This window comes from Chrysoperla carnea, chromosome 5, assembly GCF_905475395.1.
Source record: "Chrysoperla carnea chromosome 5, inChrCarn1.1, whole genome shotgun sequence".
NCBI classification, from domain to species: domain Eukaryota; kingdom Metazoa; phylum Arthropoda; class Insecta; order Neuroptera; family Chrysopidae; genus Chrysoperla; species Chrysoperla carnea.
This window is the reverse complement of record NC_058341.1, coordinates 73176655-73195743: the sequence shown is the minus strand read 5'-3', so window position 1 is coordinate 73195743 and position 19089 is coordinate 73176655. Positions and strand designations below refer to the sequence as shown.

At 27.4% G+C, this 19089-nt stretch overlaps 3 protein-coding genes across 3 annotated transcripts; 1 reads left to right on the top strand and 2 right to left on the bottom strand.

Annotated features, from left to right (window-relative positions):
* Positions 1-416: 416 nt before the first annotated feature.
* Positions 417-8439, bottom strand: LOC123300079. Its single transcript, XM_044882554.1, has 7 exons — positions 8157-8439; positions 3446-3587; positions 2921-3083; positions 1852-2852; positions 1696-1762; positions 1332-1500; positions 417-711 (listed from the first exon to the last, which is right to left on the bottom strand). The coding sequence occupies exons 2-7, from the start codon at positions 3572-3574 to the stop codon at positions 588-590; spliced, it is 1653 nt and encodes a 550-aa protein (XP_044738489.1). The 5' UTR covers positions 3575-3587; positions 8157-8439; the 3' UTR covers positions 417-587.
* Positions 3963-5973, bottom strand: LOC123300081. Its single transcript, XM_044882556.1, has one exon. It carries the CDS (start codon positions 5488-5490, stop codon positions 3979-3981), a length of 1512 nt encoding a protein of 503 aa, XP_044738491.1. The 5' UTR covers positions 5491-5973; the 3' UTR covers positions 3963-3978.
* An 8772-nt stretch (positions 8440-17211) lies between the features above and the next one.
* Positions 17212-17604, top strand: LOC123301417 (deoxyuridine 5'-triphosphate nucleotidohydrolase, mitochondrial-like). Its single transcript, XM_044884156.1, has one exon. The coding sequence runs from the start codon at positions 17212-17214 to the stop codon at positions 17602-17604; it is 393 nt and encodes a 130-aa protein (XP_044740091.1).
* Positions 17605-19089: the final 1485 nt, after the last annotated feature.

Genomic DNA, 19089 nt, shown 5'->3' with positions numbered 1-19089 from the left:
AATTACAAAATTTACAAAGCAGTGACAGTAAATTTAATAAGTACATTTACGATACAATGTTGCAATTATATCGTTCGATTAAGCTCAATTAAGATTATTAAAATTACCGGTGTCTTTTTTTTCATCACAATTTTTCTTAAAATTTTTTACTCTAAAATAGTTTCGCAACTCAACAATTCTGTAATTACGTTAATTGAATAGTTCTTAATGAAAATTAAACTGATGCACTAATTTTTCCCAAAATATCTGCAATGAATACTGTTAGCTATTTACATGCTTCCAGTTAACCTGTAAGCCGTTATCGTAAATGAATACTCATTAAAAATAAAACGTCATTGACAAATTAAAAATTAAGATATGAATAAATTTTATAAGAAAACTATTTATTAACTTTAATGAAATATTAATATCAGCAGAAGCATAAAATGTTTGTTGTACATCGTATAATATGGCAAACATTTTTTGAATTATATCAGCACTGAGTTTTATAATGAAATAAAATAAATTTACTTCATGTCGAAATAAAGTTCTCATATACATAGATAATATACTTAAAATGTAAAAAAAACTATGGATATTAGTTCGTATCAGTCATCTGCGAGGTAGCAGTCAATATCTTTGGTCATCTTGGTGACTTTAGGATGAATCTTGGTTGCTTTTCTTTTACCGCCTCTCTTCGTACCCTTCGGGGGACAAATCAGTAAGAATAATCTGTAATGAAAATTAAATCTTAAATAAATTTAAAAAAGTAAACAGTAAAAATTTATATTATATTTCAAATAGAAAGTTAAAAAATGTCGAAGAAAAATCACGTAGAACTATTTCTGAAAGATCATCTGGAAACTGAAATATAATGCTACATAACATTTTTCAGTAAAATCTTAAAAATATAAAATCTAGATATTGAATGTGAGTCAAAGAATATGTCTAAGTAAAGAAAAATCAGTATATTAAATCGAGAAGCTCATAGGAAAACAACATTATTTACTCAAAATTGTGAACAATATTAATTTTTTAAGACCGAGGATTAAGTATGAAACTTTTCAGTACCTTTAAAGTAAAAATCATAAGCTTTATCATCCAATAATATTATATTCGATTCAATATTTTATTCTTGATAACTAATCATTTTACAGCAATTAAATATGTTTCGGTTATTTTAGATATTTCCAACCGTGCATGTACGTGATAATATCACAGAATAGTTATATTATACAATTAAGTCAAGATCTATCATAAAATAATATTATTTGTTAACGAGCTTTCTTAATTTAAGCATAAAAAAATTTAATTTATGAAAAAGTTTTTAGAATTAATTCTTTAGTACTCACCGCTGAATTGCTTCGAGTGTTCCCTCGATTTCTTGGGGATAAGCAATCCGAAATACGTAATAGCATAGAAATGTTGTTAAAAGCCCTTCAGAAAAAGATTTTGCATGTATGATAATTTCTTTGTTTATAACTATATCGTATAAATTTTCGGCATCATGTAAATCTTGGCCTAAAACAAAAAAAAAATATATTTAAAAATTTTATTTTAAATTATTTAAGCGATTAGTATTAGTAAAATCATTATTCAAGAACAAATACGTAAAAAAATAGTATGATAACATTATGAACACAACTCAAATTTTTTCTCTATTAAGAAAAAAAAGTTATCTTATGAATTTGATAAAAATATACAAAATTTCCGTACCTCGAATTACTAAAACAGGATTTGCAACAGGAATGGAATCCAACATTTTCGCATCTTCCATGTCTTCCTATAAAAACAATTATGGTTATATTGAACATCGTATTATTAATTTATTAATATTTGTGATTCAGAATAGTAAAAAAATTTACAACTTACACTTATGAGATTGTACAGAAATGTCGAATCCTCCTTCATATATTTGACAATGAATTCAAAGACAACCGTTTGATAAGGTATGTCGTTTTTAAATTTCTCACTGTACTTGGTTGCCAGTTTCAGTCTATCACGAACAAACCTTCTTTCTTCATCTATTGCACTTTTTTTATTTTTAACTTTTACTTCTCGAGCAATTTCTTCATTTTTTGCCCAACGATTAATAGGCTTTGCCAATTTTTGTAAAGATTCTTTCCATGTAGAACTTGTATTTTTGCCTAATAATTCATCAGCGTGCTGGATAATTAGTTTATAGTGATGGAAAAAAGGCCATAGCTCGAAAATTACTGATAAATCCGGTTCCACATGTACATCCTTTCTTTGCAGATAATAGGTTTCTTGCATTGAAGTCAGTTGTTCATCGGTCAATTCGTCACCCCGTGTTTTAAATTCATCTATCAATTCCGATCGTTGTTGATACATCGACTTTAATTCTTCAGACGGCGGTTGAACTGGTAAATACGCTACACAACCGTATTCATCCTGCATCTTCGGCTTATCGACAAGCTCGTCATCATTATCAGCTAAAGAGTCAGACACTTTACAGACATCTTCCCCTTGACTTTTTTTTTGATAACGAACTGCGCTATATACAGCTTGCTGTAAAGACTGAATCTCACCATCAATACTGCCCATCTTTGTCGTAAAGTTTTCCTCATATTTTGAAACGAGTTGAGTACTGATAGCTCCTGCAGTACCTAGACTCAAATCTTTCAAATCATAAATAATATAATCACGTACTGTGTGCACAATTTGCGTCCTTTCTTTTGGTTTTAAATTCTCGCCTTTACGTAAAATTGTCTGAATATGTGTCGAAAATTTGGGATAGATTTTCGACAAATGATCCAATTGCGATAAAGTTGCTCCTGAGTGTGATGAACTATTATTTGCTGTTGCTTGACGTACATTGGAAGGTTTTGTAGGAGTATTTTCATTAGGTACTTCTGAAATAAAAAATAAATATATAATTAGTTATATTTTTTCAATTTAAAAATAATCTATGAAAAAATACCTGCATGTTGATCCAGAGCATATTTTTGAGCAGTTGTTTTGTTCCAATCAATTCCGTCAGGAACAATAGTTAAAACAAGTTGCTGTCCTTGAGTTTCTTTGACTTTAGCCAAGTGAATCAAAATATCATCTTCATCTATTTCAGTAAAATCATCGGTGTAAACCTGTTTGAATAATAAAAATTATAAATTTTACATAGGCAAAAAGTTTATGTATAAAAGAAAAACAGTGTTGTTCTTGACTACATTTAATATTTGTTTGACCCATTTCAGTGAAAAAGAAAAAACAATAAGTTCTAGGGAATAAACATTTTTATCAAATTTGGCTCAAAAGATTTTCTAAATGGATCATTGAATTTTGAATGTATTAAAGAAAATTCAATAATTGATTATAATTATTAACTATAATAATAAAAAAATTCGAGTCCAACAGTATTTTCTTTCATTAAAGTTTTAAAATATACATAAGTTTTAATAGTATTATATGAGAAGAAAAAAACAAAACATAAAAGTAAAAATTAAAATACCTTATACTTCCACTCTCCAAGCTTTAATTTATCTATCGCTGCAGCAATGAGCTTTTCAATTGAGTCAGCTTTTACTATTTTCCGCTCATCTGGCTTAGTAATTGAACAGACCTTGAACAACGACGCCATGACTCTGTTGTTGCTGTTGTCAATCAGTTTTAAAATTTTACAAATGCATTTTTATTACAATTTTTAAGCTATGCGATAAAGTTAGAAGTTTATGTATTTATTTTTCAAAATATTTTTAAATTATGATTACATTTTTGTTTTGTAGTCTCATGTATTGACTTTTTAATTATTATTATGTACTAATTATGTGCCACAGCTTATAAATATTTTGGAGTTAAGTATATAATCCACTTTTATACTTTTACATTTAAATTTTGATATCATAAAAGTACACTTCATTCATATTTCTTGAGTATGATATCACATTAAATTAATAAATTGTTTTTTTTTATTTTGCCCTTTAAAATTAACCTTGCTAGTGGGCTTATCATCAAATTATTTGCGTGTTTGAGACTTAAAAATCTTTAGTATTCATGTAAACTCTGTTCAACTAATCCATATTTTGGCTTAACACATGAAAAAGACTTCGTATTATAGATATGTAAATTTTCTAAACTTATCAGTTGATTAATTTTCAAGCATTGGTAACCTGTTGCTTTTCCTAATTTATACAAGCCTAAGTAAGGGATAAATTCAGTTTCTAACACCTCCACTACAAAATACACTTCAACAAAATCATACAATATTATGCAAATTTTGCCGACAATTATTTTATATTGATATCCAGATCGTGAAATAAATAATCCATCGCCGTTACGGTATGTTATACCGTTTTTAACGATTTCATGACACTCATCTACAGTTTCTTTACATAGTTCAAACTTCGCTAAAGCTTGTCTAATAGCTTCATTGTATTTTCCCACGTTTAATTTTACGGTGTTTTTCAATTCAATATCAGACTTAATCTCTCCACCCGAACGAACAAAACATTGATATAGCTCATGTTTGATACTCAGTGATTTCGTAATATTTATAAAATTTCTTGAAAATCGTACTGCACGTTTCATAAAACAATGTTTACTCTCACTACGTAGAGTCCATGACTTCATTAACGGTCCAAATTTGCGAATAAGTTCTCCATAATGTTTAAAATAGTGATGTTTTCGACGGAGTAATTTAAGTGGAAATAATGTTCGACGTAAGTCTATGTACTCGCAAATAAGTAAATGTACATAAACGATGCAAGTCTCGTGTATCGCAGGAGCACATATTATTTCAATTATTTCGGATAGCAATAAAATACATTTCCAAACAGGATTCTCATCATCATCAATTTTATCATGTATTAGTAGCGGCAGTAATCGAATAAACGTCCATAATTGACAAGCAGCGCCTGACAACTTCTGAGACTTTGGCGATACAGAGCATAATTTGTCACGTTGATCTTCAGGAGAGTATTTAAAAATTTCTATTCTTTTATTTAATTGTTTGTATGAAAACCAATCCTGTTCAACCAGATAATCGAGAAACAATTTACCGTCATACGCAAGTACACCTTCGAAAACATCGTGTCCTAAGCAAGGAGGTAAGCCAGGAAGACAGACATGATAAAATCCTAACTTATTGAAAGCAGAATCAAATTTAATACCTTGAATTATTAATGGTTTTTTTTTTATCACCTTCTTGATTCTGATACGAGGTCTTCTTTTCTTATCTAATTTATTTATAACTTTTTTATATGAATCAATCGTTCTCTCAGGATAAATTTCGAATATACCATCATCTGATTCGAATGAATTTTTGGTGATCAAACAGTACCGACAAAAATATTGCGATGTGCTGAAGTTTTCAGTGAATCCCCCTAAGCCATGACTCCCTAAATTATCACCAGTTATAAATACTAAGGAACCTTTGATAAATTGACCCGGCGCAAATTCAACACCCACAGTTTCAATTTCTTTAAGATCTTCAACGATTTTACCAAAAATTGCATGGTGATCAAAACTTTTCTCTTTACTTAATGCTACCAGATACATTGAATTAACATGAGATCTGATTCTATCTGGAAAATTGCCTATGCTTAAATAAACAGCTAAAATTTTATACTTAGATTTAGCTGAACCTAATGGGTTGACTGTTTCAAAAGCATCTTGATATAAAATTAATTGCAGCGCACCTGGATTGTCTTGAAAAAATTTATTCTCTTTAAATACACTTCCGTCAGTGAAATCTCTAAATACATTACTATTGTTTTTCGGTAGATTAAAGTTTAATTCATGTGTGAGAGTTTTGTTATAAAATAATTTTTTCAGTGTTTCTTTCAGGGGAACATAGTGATAAAAACGTTTTTTTCCATTTGGTGTGGGAAGCGGAATTTGAACTGGGTTAACGTATGGAAAATTTTTTTGGTAATATTTTCTACGTTTGAAACTTGTTCCTAAAAATTCATCAATATTATCAAATAAATTATTTTTAAAAGAGCTATCAATAATATCTGTAGTGACATCTACGGAAATATTGCATTTGTTCAGATGTATAAGTAAATTATTTCTTATAATTTGATCATTGGTTTTATTTATTTTACACATTTCTGTCGCTATATACTGCACTGTGGATGCTGGTAAAGAAAACTTGAACTCTAACTTTAAAAAAAAATGCGCCAAATTCATTAAAAAAATATCCGAATTATGTTTTTTATAGTCTTGATGATGTTCACCAACAGATAATAAATCATCTATTGAATTATCATCACGTTCAACGACTGTATCAGTGAAATTAATTACGTTATTACTGCTAATATTTGAATCTATTACATTATTATTACTGATATTTGAGTCAGATGTTTGTTGCATAGTTGTTTTGTCTTTATGAACTTTTGTGACATGCGATGAAAATGAATTTACTATACTATAAGTTTTGTCACAATTTAAATAGCCGCACTTTATCTTAATACCATCGTTTATGTGGATTTTTAAATGACTCATCATTTGCTTTTTATCAATAAATTTTTGGGTACAAAACTCTACTGAACATGCTTCAGAAAGGAGAGTAGCAGTATTAACAACATTATTTACTACTGATGAAGAAACGTCATTAATTGTTTTAATACTATGGCAACGATGAACGTGACTTTGCAGTGATGTTAATACAGTGTATACTTTATTACAACGGTTAAATCCACACACTAATTTATCTGTCAAGCTAGAGTGATCTTTAACATGTTTTAGATAACAATTAAACTTTACATGCACAAAACTACAGAATTGACAGTAAAACATTTCGTTGGCAATTTTTAAATTATACAATTTACGTGATAATACAATTCAATGTATACTTATACTAATTTAAAATATCCATTCTAAACATTTTTATTGTTTAATAATTTTAAAATTAAAAAAACGTAACATATTTATATTCTATTATTATATACTTAAGTACTGTTATAATTGGCTAAATGACATTAATTTTATCGCAAAAATGTTAATGAAGTATAATAATATAATATTTAAAACTGATTGACGAATCAAAAATCTGGAACAAATTTCAATAAAATTTGTTTAAAAATATTATCAAGTATTTATGAATATATATTATTTGGATGTCTTTATGTGTATACAAATTTTCATGTATGTAAGAAAATCATAATAAATATTAGACAATTAAATTTCTTAAGTGGTTGTGCGTTTAGACTTTGAATTTATAAGTGATTATAAGTTTAGATTTAGATTTCATAAATTTATAAATCCGAAAATTCCGTTCTTTGAAAATTAAGTTTTATTAAATGTGATAAAGATTTTACTTGGTAACTTCTTTTTCTAATCAACAAGAAAAATCATACTAATTTAGTATGAATTTACAATAAACAACTGATATTAAATTGAATAAAAAAAATTTTTGTTTAAAAAAATTTCGGTACTTGTGAAACTACATTTGTCGATTAAAAATAAATCAAAAGGTCAGTCTCGAAAATAAAAAACCAACATGATTTCTTATAGAATAATCACGATTGAAACAACTAATTCTGTAGTTTTTTTGCATTATCATTTATTATAATTTTATCCGCAAACATACTCTCATACATTTCCTCAATACAAAAAAAAACAAAGCCTCATCAATAAAATAAATTAAAAAGTGAAAAACAGTTGAAATGTTTGTTGGTGTTTAATTATAATTTTTATTTTAGGTTTTTAAAGTTGATAACACGTATTATTATCAATTTATTAAAAATAAATATTAATAAAACTTGAAGGAAAACTAATTTCCAATCATTTATTTATTACTAAATTATTCCTTTTTGTTGTGATATAAAACTATGCATAACCTAATTATATCGAATTCCATTCTTTTGTTTCAATTAGTTATTTTATTCATATCATATAGATATAAAAATATTATTTTTAATCGATTTTTAATAGATATAAAAAAATATAGATATAAAAATATTATTTTTTATTTATGAATGAATAAATAATTTGTTAAAAAATGTTATGGAAAACAAATGTGCATTCAACTTGCTTTAATTTTAATAGATGAATAATTTTTCTTTCTGTTTGATTTGAACTATAATAACGTAAAATTATAAAAGTGGATTTATTAATAAATAAAGATAGATACTAAATAAAAAATCAATAAAAAAAAATATTCTTTGTATGAGAGACGTAGAAGAAATTTATATACCTATAATTAACTGAATTTTACATACCGCAAATTTATTAACGTTGATGTCCGTAGCACAAAATTGCTTTGAAAAAATCCAGATGCGTAATAAACAAATGACTAACACTTTATTCACATAAATAATTATTAATTAATGATTTATAATCATTTTCACATTTAATATATATTATTAATAGTCCACACAAATAAATAAAAGTATTGAGTGTAAAACGACGTTACAACCTTCGTGTACTACTCACAACTGTCCCACCACTAAAACAAGTGTCACTATATGTATTGTCGTGCCGGCAAACCCAGCCGAGTTACCGCCAAAACAAAAGATCATGCTACAGCCGTATAGACGTATAATGTATACTATTAAGGACTAATACACAATTATGTGTGTGTGTGTATACACATACACACGTTAAGTTTTTAATGTTTGGATTATTTTCTAATGTATACACTCTTTCTACATAACCTTATTATTATAAAATTACTGGGTATTTATCAAAATGATATTAATTGAAATAATTTTAGCAACAATAACCACAACGGTTATTATTATTATTAATATTATTATTACGATTTATTCAACTATTATTAAATCTAAAAAGTTACGTTAAGGCTTAACCAAATATTTAATGTGACCTCCGTATACTTATTTTTTTTTACATCCGTATACTTGTATTTAATTTTCGATCGAAAATACTTCGAATGACGAGTCATTGACGACACATTGAGAGCATTTCTCAAAACAGATCAGATGAATTTATTTTTTTTAGTACAGTGAATGATTATTTACTTTAGTATAAATATACAAAACTTTATAGTTTAAAAGAAAACATATTTTATAAATAAAATAAAAATTTATGGAGAATTAGAATATTCAATATTAAAAAAACAAAAAGTAATGATTCCAAATAAAATAAAAATGTAAAAGAAAATATTCAGTTACATAATTCGACTTATTTATTTGAAATAATTAAAATGATTCGTGAAAACATAAAAAATCATATATTATAAGATGACTATTTTTAGGTGAATGGAAGAAAGGTAGTCTTCAAGAAAGAAGAAACTACTGAAATGATTTTTACAAAGGAAAATGGAATTTAAACAATTCAAGGTTAAGCCGATGACGTTTTTTATGTACTAAGAATTTTTATCTCTAAGCCATCATCGAATATTTAATAATAAAAATAATAGTTTATATAAAAATTCTCCATACATAAAATCAACTAAGAGAAAATAATACGTTTAAATGCAAAGTGAGTTTTAAAATCTGAATGATAATTATAAAAAAAATCGATAAGAAAAGAAATCAATGCTTTATAAGTAAAATAAAATACATGTATTTCATTTTTCCCTAAAACAAAATTTTATTTAAAAATTTATATTATTCAAAAATTTGGCTTGAAGATTTTTAACAGTATGTATTCAAATTGAATAAAAAAAATGTAATTATAATTGTATAAGTAATAATAATGATTGAGAAATTGTTAAATTTGAAATGATTTTACAGTCAAGTCGATAAATACTTTTTTTGTGATTCTGCAGGAGACTATGGTAAATTAAAATACAAATAATTTTGGTTTTTTTAATAAAATATTAATCTGATATATCAGTTAATTTCATGAAATGTTGTATAATTTTACAATCAAAATAATGAAAATAATGGAAAGATTATTAAATTTCAAATAAATTCTCTTAAAATTATTTTTCAAAATTTTACAAGGCAATAATGTAAATGAAAATACGGAGAATGCTATTGATAGTCTGCTTGACAATAATACAAGTTGCTTAAGGAAACTGAAATCTTTTATCGAAATTAAAAAGCATTGAATAATTTGACCACAAAAAGTGTAAAATTATAAAAAAAATTTTAAAAAGTTTCAATGCTTGTGTTGTATTTATAATATAAAATTTTTTTGTAAATTCACAACTAAATGAGTCATTTGAAACACAAACAATTTTTGTAAATTTAAAAAGTTTGGTAATGAAAATTGACAAAATGCTGAGTGAAATTACACAGGGCTGATAGAAAATAATGTTTTTGAGTAGTTTTCCAGTGCGTTTAGTTGTTTTACAACAAAAATTTTAAAATTATCAAAAAGATGTTTTGAGTTTTTAATACTTTGATTGTAATTTAAATTACAAAATTTTTTTGTAAATTTATAACAAAATTATTATATTAAAAGACCAGAAATGTTTGTTAATTTGATAAGCTTGGTCACGAAAATTTACAAACAGTTTAGTAATATTACATATAGCTTATGAGAAGTAATGTTTTTTAGTATTTATACAATGCGTGACATAATTTTACAGTCAAAATTGTAAAAATAATAAAAAAGTTCGTAAATTTTCATTGCTTCACGGTAATATGAACTATCAAATATTTTGTAAATTTGCCAAAAAAATTTTGTAACTCAAATTACTAAGAATTTTCGTAAATTTTTGCAGTTTGCTATAAAAATTTAATAAACAGTTTTGTAAAATTACAATACAACTAGAATTTATACTTAACGATTGTAAAATTACACCGCATATTAGTAAATTTTTTCATATATTGCTTAAAATTACTCAAAATGTGTTATAATTTGAATTCGTAAACACTGATTAGTAATTTAAGCACCTTATGTTGAGTAAAAAAATGGTAATTTTACAAACATTTTTAACAGTGTAAGAAGCTTTAATTGATTTATTGTATTAATATTTTAGTCTTATGATTTCATCCTATTTCAATGATAGATGAAATATTTACAAATAGTACATTTTACATAAGTTGAATAATAGATATATGGTGAATTTTGAATAAACTGAACATCCAATTTTTTATGCTTAATTTCCCTATATAAGAACAACATATAGGGAAAAATATTTATTACATTCACATATTTTTTGTGAAAACATATTATAGATATGAGTTTGACTATTGTTGATTTGCATGGGTTTAAATATGATGATAATAATTTTATTTTAAAAGAAATTGCAATTCTAAAAAATGGTAATGAAATTTTACACTTTATAGTGAAACCACCATATAGAAAGGAGTTTCTGGGACGAAAAGCACAAAGATCGAATCAGTGGTTGACCAACTATTACCATTGCCTTGATTGCCTTGGGAGGATGGTTTAGCAGAATTAGAAGATGTGAAATTTATTGTTAATTCCATTTTAAAAAAAGAAGAAACTGACAACATTATTGTGAAAGGTAATGAAAAAGTTGAGTGGTGTGCAGAGTTATTTAATGTTGTGGTATCCAATATTGAAGATATGTGGCATTTTGACGAGGAGCTATATAAAGAAAGTGAAAAAAAGTGTTTCAATAGATGTTTAATGCATAAGGGTAAATGTGCAATTACAAATTTTTATAGAATCCATGACTCTTATTGCGAATAGATAAATTATATGTATATGGAAGTATAAAAAATAATCATACAAAGAAAAAATTAGAAGAGTCTATTTTAGTTGATTATTAATATATATGTAGTAATCTGTATAGGGAAGTATTAAAAAAATAAATTCTTTCTTAATAATCATATTCTATAATAATAAATAATGATACAATGTAAAAAAATCATGTGTGGTCGGTCATTAGTAATGAAAAAAATTATTGTATACCATGTGTTAATATTTTTACCATGTGTATTATTTAATGTAAATTTAATGCACTGTATATAACTAATGTATTTAACGTTAGCCATGTATTTCTATCTATGACAAATATATTATTATAATTATTATTATTTTGATTAAAATATATATTTTTGTTAACCTGCAAATGTTTGAATATTGGTAGGGATTCTTTTGGTGATATAAAATCACGTTAATTGCTGTTAAATACATCTGTTTGAAACATGTTGGCTAGCTTACGTAAGTTAACAATTGAAAGCCTCAACAATGAAATACAAGTAGATGAATATAATGTGCATTTAGAGTTCTACATTGCCGCGCTTCGATATGGTAATCTTGAGCTTATAGAATACATTTTAGCAAAATATCCAAAATTTATTCTATCAAGTTTTTTATCTATGGCAGTCAAACGAAATCATCACCATATAATTGATTGTTTAATTAAATATAAAATAATACACATCCACCAACTCAAACAACATTTTCAAGAAATTAAGGAATCATTCAACGGATCAACTGAATTTGATGGAGTAATTGAAGTATTTTTAAAGAAAAATAGCTTAGACAAATATTTGTATGATGGATTAATTACATGCATAAGCCATGGTAGAGTTAAAGCATTGGAATGTCTTAGTAATACATGTAAAGCAAGAAATATAAACCTGAAATTTTATCCATTTTCAAAAAATCTAGATAAATGGAGATGGTTGTTGACGAAAATTAAGTCTCCTGTGAATGCTAATGGTGAATTTATACAAATAGATCAAACTGAGGAAAATGTTTGCGGGAGTGAGAAGTGGTCAGCAAGCAATAATATTGGTGATTATCTAGAAATAAAAGAATTAATATTAAATAAGTTTTTTATACTTTGAAAAAATAAACATAAATATTTACATAATAAGTATTTTTTTAGAAACACTTCTCATAATAACCATCTGTGACAAAATTTAAAATACCGATTTACTATATGTACTATGGGTGTTTAAAACATCAAGTTTCCATAAATACTTCAAGTTTATCAATCTATTGAAAATAGAATGGAATAAATTAAAGATTTTTTTTACAATGTCCTTCACTATTTTCAGGTGCAAAGTTTATTAATCTTATCAAAATAATTATATTCATATTGTAATTGAAAAAACCAGTTTTGAAAGTTTTCATGTATACAACTTTTTGTCCTTCATTATTTTCAGGTGCAAAGTTTATTAATCTTATCAAAATAATTATATTCATATTATAATTGAAAAAACCAGTTTTGAGTGATCAGTCTCGCATCCAGGAAACCAGCGTTCAAATCCCACTGCTATCTCTTGTTTTTTTAAAAAAAGTATATTTCTATACTAGCATCTTAACTTCATACTTCATTTGGACAGCGACTATAGAGTGAGAAGGTTCTCATTGTTGAATTAATTGTTGAAACAATACGTCATCATCAGTAAACAATGCAATCAAAAGTAAACAATGCAATGACCCTTTGGGCAATGCACTTTCCCAAAAAATGCATCCAATGCAGTTCAATGACCTCTCTCAGACAATGCACTCAAGTTCGTTTTAGGTCATATAAGAAAACTAAAAGAAAAGTCCAAAATGTTTTTGAATCGGCATTTTACCCCTACTCCCGCAGTGTTTGAACTAACGCGTACAGGGAAAATTTCTGTACGGAAAATTTTGGGAATAAAAGAGATATTGTAACCGTGCACGTTAATCGATAAATGCGGGTTCATCTTTTCAAGTTTATTAATTGATCTAGAGACATGGGAAACTTTAATCCATCATATTTCAAATAATGACTATAGTGCGGGTACTTATTCAAGCGTTGAGGATGCTTTTCAACCGGGTAAAGTGCTGACATTATTGACCATAAAAAGCAATGTTGGTCATCATTCTGGACATTAATCACAGCTTTTCTACATTTAATTGCAGATGGTAGTTCACAAAATGTTCCAGCTGTGATTGGAGAGTACTTATTCATGTGGACTCGAATATTTATGATCATGTCAAGGGCCCAACCGCTATCGCGTTCCTGGAATTCTTCCAATTTTTTCAATAAATAGTTTTTGACATGATCAGTGTACCACTCCTGCATGTCCGTAGTCAGATACGAATTTTCGATGTGATTGTGGACTGGGTTAATGTGATCAAGAAATTTTATTGAAGCACTTTTCACAAACACAAAACAATATAAAAATATTGTTGTAATAGAAATGTATTTTTGATTCATGTTTATTACTCAAAATTACTTGATGGTGTGAATATAATTGTCACAAACAAGGTGTATTTATAACCTCAAAATAAGGTGGGGAGGTCATTTCATAGATAAAACAAAACAAATATTAATTAAATTATAGGTGTTTTTTATTGTAAATACAAACACATTTTTTAAAAACTTATCATAGACAATCATATTCATGTTTTTATTTCTATATACAGTCATGAGCATCACTATTTCTTTCACAATCATATCTGCCTATTTCATTACAATTTGTAACTCATATCCATGGCTCAAACCATTTCGGTATATTTCCACCATCCATTTGTTGGTATAGCATTCTACAGAGAATTTTAGGATCTATTTGTTGATACCATAAAAACATTCTCTCATCATGTCTAGCACTATCATCAATCCATTGTTTTCGGCGGATATCGTATGTACCCCAATTTTTTCTCAAGTTACTTCCATGGGTAAGATCATCACAACATTCATTTAGTAATATTTCAAACTGATTGAAATTTCTTTTAAAGCAGTTGAACTTTTTCGCATAATTTACAAATAAGATTGGATCCAAACAATTTCTTACTACAAATGCAGCAATAAGAAAGCAATCATCAACTTCTAAATAAGAATATCGTAATGCGTCTATTAACTTTGTAGGTATACTCCAACGACATGCCTCCATAAGTTGATAAAATTCCATCTATAAAAATATTTGGTTACAATTTTCTAAACAGATCTTATCAAACAATACTCACATTAAAATATTCAGGGTAAATCATCTCCGAATTTTGAAACATATCAATATGATTTTGTAGCGACATTGTACCCCATAATTGTATTGAATTAAAATAAACACCATTTTTTTCAAAAATATCCATCATATATTTAGTATTATTGTTTTTTTTTTTTTTAAATATCAAAAACATAAACTACAATTTTTTTTGTAACAATAACAATAAAATATATAAATCTTGCAGTAACAAAATTCAATATAGGAATTATTTAAAAATAATGCTTGACTTTCTTCGATGTGTACACAATCTTCGTCTACATCGTCTTCGAATAGGCGCAGCGTTAATTGGTGACTTCTTCCAATTTTCTCCTCCACCCTCAAATACCCCGGTTTCGTGTTAAATAATTTAATCATGTTGTCCGTCAACACCGCAAACCTAGATGGCCGAAAAACTCCCTCGTTTTCCGTACCATCTAGGCTTACATCCAGTAAAACTTTTATTGATGGCCCATGTTTCGTTTGAATTCGCTCCATTTTTAGTATGGTTATTTTCGTTTTCAGCGGCAAGTCGTCCATTTTTATGCATGGTCGCACTACACAATCACTTAATAATTTTAATTCTGCTCTATTTTTTTGATTAATATTATGAATATTTAATGAAAACCGATACTACCGTAATGTATGAAAACTGATATTACCGTAATGTCGAGCGCCTTTTTTATATGATTACCACCACTCCAAAAATCCCCCAGAAATTATTATCTAATCTCATAACACGTGTAAAATTATTTTAAGAACAAAGACGATTCAAAGAAGTTTGAACAGGTTGATGACTTCTCAGTAAATGTTATCTATTCCAACTATTTTTTCTCCAATTAAAAAAATTTCCGAAAACAAGATTAAAGAATATTATACGACTGACATCCTCCACAGTCGTAACAACAAGTCTTATCTATTCCAAATAATTTTTTATTAAAAAAAAAAAAAAAAAAAAAAAATGCCGTAAATTATAGTCATAACAACAACAAGGTCAAATGTTATCTATTCCAGCTATTTTTAAATTTAATCATCACAAATGTCAACGTCCCGTCCCCCGTTCAGTCCATTCACTCTCCGCCGACTACAGCGCCACTATTGGTCAAAGCCAATGACGTCACCTGGTAATTCCCCGTTTATGCTTAGGCAGCCATTCCACCCCACCAATTCAACCACACCTCCCGACGCCATCTTGATTTTTACAGCGCTACTATTGGTCAAAGCCAATGACGTCATCTATCCCCTCCAACTTCGCATTCAACCGAGGTTTCCAACATTCACCTAGGTTTGCCCTTTTTGGAAAAGTGTACCATTCTTTTGGGCCAGGAGTGGGCTGACTCTTCTACTACTATATTTCGTTTTTTTACAAAAGTTTAAAATATATACATTTATAATTAGTCCATTTAATTTTTCAAATTCGAGGATTTGTTTCAATGTCATTGGAAATCTAATACCTTTTAATGTCGAATGTCGAATAATGTAAAACGTTCGAATAGTGTGGATATGAACTTATTCTGTTTGAATTCATCCTTACTGGATGTAGAGCTGAAATTACTGCCTATGCAAAGCAAGCATCATCATTAGTTTTAACATTCATACAGACTTGTTTCGCTTTAATATAATATATTTTGGCAATTCTATGTATGATGAGCCTCTTAATAATTGACATTTGTTTATGTTGATAAATAAAAAAAAGCCATTAGAATTACTATGCAACTCGTGTAATTCTGTAATACTTTTAAATTGAAAATTTCTGTTAGTTAAGTTAACTATTTTTTGGTAATAACTTGATTCTCGGCCATAAGTTCTAAAATTATTTAAATTATAAACAGGTAACGCTAACGTATTTCCAATAGGTGTACAATTATACTTCATTAAAAATTGTTCCAATTTGAAAATGGCCGGTACGTCTGGGTACATTTCGGAGAGTTGACCCATCCGTTGACGTCACTTCTTTTATCATCTGGAAAGTCTCTTGGCTGAATATTTATTACATATTTAAATAGGATATTTATTGACATTTGACATTTAAAAACAATTTTTTGTTACTTAAATTATATGACGCATTATTTGTTAAGAAATAATATATGCATTTAATTAAAATTTTTCCATTAAAAATATTAATAAAGGTTAATTTATTTAAAGACAACAAAGATGTTTAATACCTAAATTGTAATACGCACCAAAAAAAATATTTGACCAACCTTTACAATCTAAATCACATATTAAAAAATGTTTTATATTACGCATTATTGCATCAATAATATATTCATTATTTTATTACACATATATCAAAATATAATATTTAGTAATTTATAATATTAGTAATATATTATGTTTACTTAGCTCTCATGTGTAATTAATTCAATCCAAATTAAAACACATTATTATTATTTATATTACAAAATAATTTAAATAGCCTTGATAGATTTAACTATTTAACAATCTTCGTTCTTTCTTAATTTATACATTATAGATTTTCAAAATGTTGACTAAACAAGTAAAACTTCGCTTTATAAAATTATCTGAAAACGCAAGTATACCAACTAAAGGATCTGAAATAGCTGCTGGTTATGATTTAAGAGCTGCCTGTGATGGTTTAGTATCTGTACATGGTAGGGAAATATTTGCAATTGATATTCAAATTAAGCTTCCTCATGGATGTTATGGATGTATCGTACCACGTTCAGGATTAGCATTTAAAAATGGAATTGATGTTGGAGCTGGAGTTGTAGATGAGGACTATCGTGGAAATTTAAAAGTAGTTTTATTTAATCACTCTGATACACCGTTTATAATTAAGAAGAGTGATCGTGTTGTTCAATTAATTTGTCAAAAAATTTACTATCCTGAAATTGAAGAAGTTGAAAATTTATAAATTTATTTATTTATTTAGCCGTAGGAATTTTGTAAACATTATTTTCGGGATAATCTGATGTATCAAACATGTCAATACTCTCCTTTATTCTTTCATATACATTTTTTTTCATTTACTGAGTCTGTTCTAATTATGTGGTATACAAGGCTGTCTGTATCAGAATACATAAGGGAAATGTTATTGAACCATTTTTTCATACATCCATAATGAAAATCAAACATTGAATATTTAGATAGTTCAAGAACAGCCGCTCCTACAATAATTGGATATTCAAATTTGAGTTCAAATTGATTTAATTCAATTACCATCAAATTATTCCCAATAACTGTTAATTTTTTACAATATGGAGAACAAATCAAGTTACGCACTCCATTTTTACCCTCATATTTTGAAACCAATTTACGTTTTTGCCTTTTACGCACAGATTCCATTGTTTTGCCAAACATTGCATTATTCATGAGTTTGAAGAAATCTTTTTCAAATGAATTTCTTGCATTCACCCTCTTCTCTGTATTCAAATCTATATACTTTTTCAACCACAATGATTGGCGAAAACGCAAGATTCTGTATCTGGCTGTTAATTCTAATCTGTACTTTAGGGCTTGTTGCAAATTTTTTAGATGTAAAATATATTTTTGTTTATTGTAAAAAGTTGTTACCATTTTTTTTTGTTTATTTATTACCTGAAGTTCTGGTAAAAAGGGGAAGTCGTTATGTGCGTCATGTAAGCCTTGTGGGTAGTTAATGTCAACCTCAAGCATGTAGCCATACTCTCCATTAACATCAGTTTGAATATTAAAATCCTGTATTTCCTGAGGAGATAGAAATTTAAAATCACATAATGGAAGAGGTTGAGACATGGCTAATCCATTGCATCCAAATAAACAATATAACTTTCCGGTAAATTAGGATTATAATTTTGCATGTAGGGATTATTACTTTCAGCATATCTTTTTACTGCAATGGTTAAGCCACCGCTAATAGAATTCTCCACAAAATTTAGAATATTGATATCTGTAATTAAATCCAGCTCTACTTGAGAATTTTAACATTGCGTCAAATGTTAACCCTGGTATTGCGTAATAATAGACTGCATCGAGACCGTATGTAGAGAAGCAAACCTTTCGGAAATTTTCAAAAATACATGCTAAAAGTAATGCATAACATTTTAAATAAAGATCAGCATATTTACCCAAATTACTTACATTGAATTTATTTTATATATCTTTCGCATGTTCATATTCTTCATCAGATATATCACTATACGTAAGTTGATTATAAAATTTCCTTTTATCCGGTAAACTGCACTCTTCCAACTTATCCCAACCAGTAATATAATCATAAGGAAAAATTCCTTTTTGTTTCAATAAGCCTAAATGTGGGTGAGCTTCTCCAATTTCATTTTCAAGAATACGAAATTGAGTATCATCTATCTAAATTTTTTACTAAGCTATCAAGTGAGCTTTACATAAATCTACATGAATC

Coding starts and splice junctions, on each gene's coding strand:
- LOC123300079 (XM_044882554.1), bottom strand. CDS start 3,574: ATGGCGTCGTTGTTCAAGGTCTGTTCAATTACTAAGCCAGATGAGCGG. Junction 2,853..2,920: donor TGCTCTGGATCAACATGCAG/GTATTTTTTCAT, acceptor TTTTTATTTCAG/AAGTACCTAATGAAAATACT. Junction 712..1,331: donor ACACTCGAAGCAATTCAGCG/GTGAGTACTAAA, acceptor TTTTCATTACAG/ATTATTCTTACTGATTTGTC.
- LOC123300081 (XM_044882556.1), bottom strand. CDS start 5,490: ATGTATCTGGTAGCATTAAGTAAAGAGAAAAGTTTTGATCACCATGCA.
- LOC123301417 (XM_044884156.1), top strand. CDS start 17,212: ATGTTGACTAAACAAGTAAAACTTCGCTTTATAAAATTATCTGAAAAC.